Consider the following 6,786-nt stretch of genomic DNA (forward strand, 5'->3'; position numbering starts at 1 on the left):
TTTACTTTACATTGACTGTCCCGTAGTCCCAAAACTAAATAGGCGAAACTGTAAAACTCTGTACCTAAATTAACGGAATCAGTAAATAGTTACGTTTTTACAATATTCTAAACTAACAAGGTCGTTAAAGAATTTACACTCCTTAAAGACTAAAAGATTAATCAAAAATAGGTAATGGAAACCTCGAAATTGACAAAGTCCGTTCAACCTAATTCTGAAAAACACAATTTCCCCGGGAAGAACTACAGAGATCAGTCTTGTTTGCGTTTATTTTTAAGGGCTATGAACACTATGATTTCTTTAGTGGTGTCAGCGGTCCTCCCAGTCACTCAGAAGCTCTTCTTGCCTTTAATTGTTTATTTATTTCTGCCTCTCCATCTGTAAGCGATCATCCATGTTGTGCTGCTACTCCCTGTGACATGGAGAGGTCTCATGTAGTCAGATTTGAAGCTTCAGAAGTAAAACATGGAGGCGGTCAAACACATCCAATGTTAGTCCTTGATTCTGCTGCCACAGTCTAATGTATAGCCTGTAACTTGCTTTCAGTCTGGGTTTATCACAGTGACGTTCGGTGGGCAAGTCTGACTTTAATTGCAGCTCTTCTGGTAGTTATTTCAAAGTCAAGGCTGCGTAAGACATGTCTGAAAGGAAAATGTTGGATGTCTGTAAAGGGATCACGCTATGACAACATAAGATATTATAACATTAACATTTAAGCAGACACCTACTACAAAAGTTAATTGATGTGTAATTACAAATCTCTGGGTTTTCATGATTGCAACCCAGACTTGCAATAACAATTTCATGTTGTAATGGCACATTTTCTCCCAAGTTATGCTTTATAAATGTTAGATAATCAGATGGGAGGATCTGTTTCTTAGCTAATTAAATACCTAATAAGTAAGGACACGCGCTAGGACTCGTCAATATTCCCCAAACACATCCTGCTCATCAACAGTTGCCAGGTTTCCTTCAGCGGCAACTTTTGTTTTGGATTGTATGAGTCAGCGTTTCATAGCTTTAGTTACATCACATACATATTATTTTATATCGAAGTAACTGCCCCCCTTAACCACTTTTAACTTTGTAAAACATGCAGCCCATAATAAACACATCTTAAATAATCTAAGTATCTTATCTAGTCATATTATAAGATGGCTAAAAATGGCAACCATCTGTTCAGTTGCAGTTACCAAAAGCTGATGCCTCATTGATTCTCTATTTCGTTAAAATTACATTTAATTTGGCCGACAATTGATCCAATTAGGCTTTAAATAAGTGCAATCAACCATGAAGACACAACCAGCAAGAGTCCTGCAAGAACAATAGCTCTAAAAAGCATGTTCAGTCAAAACAAGCCGGTGTTAATAAAGGGAGAGCCACCTCATTGTAAATAGTAACGTGTATGTGCAGATCATATTTTATTCTCTCGGCATGCGCCACGCTATATTTAGTCATGTTTCATTGTCACACTGAGCGACCTTACTCTGCTTTGTGCACATATGTATACATCTGTGTTTAAGATTCATTACAACTGTAACCAAAACTGTATACACACTTCCAAGTTCCTCACATTTGCAACAGGGTAAGGATGAAAAACAGGACAGAACAGATTCACACGGATTAGAGATGAATACAATTAAAGATCAAATCAAAGATAAAAATAAAATTATATGCAGTTAAGTTACTTTAAAATGAACATATAATAATAATAATAAAGTGCTTTACAAAATGACACATCACAAGACTTTACAGACCTGTGCATGCAGTGAAATATAACATGTTATCAGGGTAAGAGACACAAGGAGGGAAAAGGTATGATAATACAAATCAAATAAATAATGGTTTCTCTCTGACCGATAAGAGACAAGACAACTGAGTCGATGCAACAATATACAATATAAAACAAAGTGAACATATAGGTACAACAGAAATAAAAAGATAATTGTAATACAAATGCCATAATTCTAATAAAAGTTAAACGATTAAGAAATCAAAAAGACGAACGTAAAAAGAAATATTGCTATATTATATATACATATTTGGGTTATAATGATAATTCATTTATTTTATATAAGCGCCTTTCAAGGCTCTCAAGGTCGCCGTACAAACACACAAAAACAAACAATATATAACACCAGCATAAGAAACATAAACAAGACAATGCAGTATATAACAAATCAAATAAATAAAACAGAGGATGTGTGATGGATAATGATCACGGTGGATATGCGAGTGTGAAGAGATGTGTTTTGAGACGTGATTTGAAGATGGGGAGAGAGTCAGTGTTTTGCGGATGTCAGGTGGGAGGGAGTTCCAGATATATTGAGAGGCGAAGTCACGCCCATCTACTTCCGACCCATTGGACCTTATTTCTGAAACATTATGTATTGAAGTCAATGGAGAGAGAGAACTTATGTTTCGATCCCGTTTGAATTGTGCCACGAATTACACATATGATGTTTCTCAATCTTACAAAATCATTTCCATGTCAAAAAAGTCAGTTTGTCGTAAAACTGTTGAAATATAAGACTATGAAAAATACGCAACTAGAAAGACTACAAATCCCAGAATCCCGGTCCCGCATGCTGGCTCTTACGGAACCGACTAACTCCCCTTGTGTGTATGTACAGCTCTCAACATGCCCAGACTTGGAGTGATTTTCACCTCTTTTAATACTTTTCACCTCATTCTGAAACAAGAAGTGAAATGTGCCAACGTGACGGGTGTCTTGGTGTGTGGTGCGAGATGGGAGATGTAGTTCATTGAGCGTTTCACACGAACAAATGTGTTACTTCACAGTTTTACGACACATTTTTTTTTTTTTACTTGCAATATTATCTTTTAAATTGACAAACATCATATGTGTAATTCGTGGCACAATTCAAACGGGATCGAAAGATAATGTTTCTCTCTCCATTGACTTCAATACATACTTTTTCCGAAATAAGGTCCCATGGAGGAAAGGGAGGGACTTCGCCTCTCTATAGTTATATATACACATATTAGATATATACTTTAATCCACATTCTCCTTCCTCCTCCAGCTCCACCTGCCCCTCACCACCCCCCTCCCAGGAAGTGAGCTGACCAAGGAGCCGTTCCGCTGGGACCAGCGTCTGTTCGCTCTGGTGCTGAGGATCCCCGGCCACGCCTCAGTGGAGCCCGAGCCACAGGGGGGGGTCCCGCCCGACGACTCCCCCATCACTCCCATGTGTGAGGTCACTGGAGGTAGGTGGACTAGCGTAGGAGATGCTTGTTGGTTAACATTTGCAGTGGAAGATGCACTTATTGCTCGGCTTCAGGAGGCGATAACCACTCGTGCAAAAATGTTTGCGTTCGACACTGCGCTTGCTAACTGAGCAATAAGTGTGCAAAGTGTGCAGTCGCTCAGATGAACAGTTGATGCAGATTAGCATTTTATTAAATTCATTGTAACTAATTTTGTATGAACACACAGGGTGTTTCTCAATCTCGAGCACGCTTGCTTGGTAGCACATGTCTTCCGAGTCACTTCCTTCAGAAGTTAGGCAAGAATATTTCCTGGCATTCGGAAAACGAAGAGTGGAACAGGCGAGCAAGTCTGCAGGTGTGCGTCATATGAGAGGCCCCGCCTTACATTTTCCGCTACAGATTTGGGGAAATTGGTCCGTCCGCAAAGCATTGTGGGGATTTTAAGACCGCAGAGTCTACACATGTGCAGCCTCGAAATTTTTCCAAACGAAGTACGCCGGGCTCGGTAGAATTCCAAGTATGCTGGACATTGGAACAGTCCTTCGGCGGCACTCGATGCTTGGAATAGTGGCTCTGGAGCAGCCTTCCTCGACATTGAGAAACATCCCCACTCTCTCTTTTCTCCCTTAGTTGCACTTGCTAGTTTAAACACACAGCTTACCTGGTTTAGTTTATTAAACATCTTAAAATTGCATTTAAAAAATATGCGTAAGCCTGGCAGAGAGTCAACTCAGTCTGGAGAAGGCATTGCATTCAATAATATGAATAAAAGACTATCATTTGTATTAAAACTACATCATGCCTGCCAAGTGTGCAGTCGCTCAGATGAACAGTGGTTGAGGAACCGTCCTGTGCCGTGAACAAAGATGATTTGCAGGTCGTGGTCACAGATCAGCAGTTTTGTAAATCCAGTTACTTATTTTGTATGAACACACTCTCTCTTTTCTCTCTTGCTAGTTTAAACACACACAGCTTACCTGGTTTAGTTTATTAAACAGATTAAAATTGCATTTTAAAAAATATGCGTAAGCCTGGCAGAGTCAACTCCGTCTTAAAAGGCATTGTAATCAATAATATGAAAAAACGGCTATCATTTGTATTAAAACCACCTGCTCAATCCTTCAAAAGTCATACAAATGCCAGGATATGGGCAAATGGGATGGCTTCGTAAAGTCTTAAAACGTTTTTTAAATTTGTATTCTTTACCAGTCCTCGCTCGTTAACGTCAAACAGATCTGGACAGCAGAAGAAAATGCACTTTAAATTGTTCTTAAATGTAATTCCCTGAGGCAGTTTCCTCTCAGGCTGCATGAGACCGGGGGAAACCCAGCTTCTGCTTCAACCATCAGACAGCTGGCTCACATAGACAGACGACAGCTTAGGAAATATTTGTTGATCATGTGTACACCAGAATATTAAATGACTTGGTCACAAAGGACAGCTAATTATTTGTAAATAGAAAACATCCTCATTCTCTGGGCAGTTCTCTAGCAGAGCCCAGTGGAGCAAGTCTGAGCAACACCAGATATAAAAGCACATTTGATGATGCTATAAATACAATGAATAAAGAGAATAATGGATCTGGATACCATTTTTGTCTGAGAGAACAAACGAAGTGAAGGATCCTCGGCAGCTGTTCCTCACTCAGCATTCAGAGTAGCTCGTGTTTACAGGCGGAGACGCTCGTACAAACACAGCCAGCTCTTATTTAATCACCGAGCAGGTCTGATGGAGCTGAAGGGGTCCAGAGCTTCTCTCAAGAGCCCTTCAGGAGTAACTGTTGGTTAAGGTTAGAGAACTCAAATGTTCCCCCTTAGTCCACGATTGTACCTTCTAGTTTTAAATTACACAGGGTGTCCGCTGGGTCTTAAAAACTATTAAAAGTTGATAAATCAATTTAGCAAAAATGAAGGCTATTAAAAAGTATTAAACGGCATTTTCCAATGTATTACATTTTGTAGCTTGTTTTCAATAAGTATATAAATTGTCCAAAGAGGTTGTATTCTACAGTCTGCCTGAATGTAATCATTGCGTAGGTGTGTAGTGTGTAGAACTCAAAGTGGCGATGAGATCTTAAAATGTATGGGAAGGGTCTTAAAAAAGGTCTTAAAAGGTTTTACATTTGACTTCAGGATTCCTGCATATATAGCCTTGTTGTACTTCAATCGACCATGGTTCTGTTTTATTAAAAAAAGGGGCGGGTGGGGGGGTATTCAACAGAAAATATACATGATGAAAGTGAAAGATGTTTATATCTACAGAGTTTGATCCCATCACAAGTATCACATAAACCAAATAATTCAATTTGGTTTTTATAACACTGATTTTATTTTATGTCACATTTTCCTTATAGAGCCAACTTAATACTGCATACAATCGTATTAACTGGTAATACAGGGTGGCTTAAATAAAACATATTTTGAGTTCCATACAAAAGCTGATATCTGATTGACATTTTTAAAGGTTACTGCTAATAGAAGGAGACTTCTAACACCTCCTGTCTCCTGTCTCCTGTCCTCATGCTGCCTGGTTGTGAAAGCAGCTGGCAGGAGGAACACACTAGAATGATACTGATGGCAGGTTAAGATTCAAACACACACACACACACACACACACACACACACACCCTCACACTCTCACACTCTCACAGTGGGAGCAGAGCACACCAAAGCTTCAGTGTGCAACAGTCAGTGGGGCTGAATGCAGAACATGACACAGCTCCATTGTCACTGACAGTCCACCGTTGATTACTGCTGATGACACAAAGCCACAGCCTTTAGAAATGACTGAGTGAATGGCTGAGTGAATGGGTGCATAGCAAGGTCATTGGAGGTGAAGTAAGAGGCAGTAAATGTCCAGAAGGTTGAATTTGTCTAACCAGTTGTAGCTTTGTGAGACGAAGGAGGCGTGTGTGAATCATGGTTGTGGCTCATGTGACCTTCACTGCCCTGTGACTGATGCTGAGACAGATCAGCTGAAGCAGATTCATCAGAGCTTTAGAGCTGCATTCATGCAAATGTTCATATTTGCATGCACGTAATATATCTCGAGTGTAAAGGACGGACACAGCCACATAAAGAATAGAGTTAGTGAGAGCACTTGAACATGTATCTAAAGTAATTCAAAGGGTATCATCTTTCTTACCCTGGAATATGAAGTGGTTAGTTGAATAGATGTTTGATACATTCAAGGTTAGGTTTTACTTCAGATTTTTCTTTGTAAGTTGAAAAATACTTTGCTTTGATTCTCGAAACTTGTATCTTTTAAGCTTGCAGATCATTAAGGTTGTTCTTTATATAATAATAATAATAATAATAATAATAAATAATAATATATATATATATAATAAATAATGTCTCTTGGAAGTCCTGATTGGATTAAATGGTGATTCCGCTAGGGGGCCGTCTTGCCGTCATCTTACGCCCTTATTCAGCTCGGGACGCCCTGAACGCGAGCCGAGGGCGTCCAAAAATATTAATAATTCGAGAGAAGATCGAGAGTTTTTATCGCTTGAAATGAAGAAAAGGAAAAAGGACAAGGACATCCCCCTGTT

At 39.3% G+C, this 6,786-nt stretch overlaps 1 protein-coding gene across 1 annotated transcript in view; it reads left to right on the top strand.

Annotated features, from left to right (window-relative positions):
• The window catches only part of LOC104951740 (integrator complex subunit 6-like), a 20,709-nt gene that overhangs the window by 11,123 nt on the left and 2,800 nt on the right, over window positions 1-6,786 (top strand). Inside the window, exon 5 of the mRNA XM_010778471.1 lies at window positions 3,047-3,230. Within this exon, the coding sequence (XP_010776773.1) occupies window positions 3,047-3,230 (184 nt within the window). The remainder of the gene's footprint in view (window positions 1-3,046; window positions 3,231-6,786) is intronic.

This window comes from Notothenia coriiceps, unplaced genomic scaffold, assembly GCF_000735185.1.
Source record: "Notothenia coriiceps isolate Sejong01 unplaced genomic scaffold, NC01 NC01_scaffold00019001, whole genome shotgun sequence".
NCBI lineage: Eukaryota > Metazoa > Chordata > Actinopteri > Perciformes > Nototheniidae > Notothenia > Notothenia coriiceps.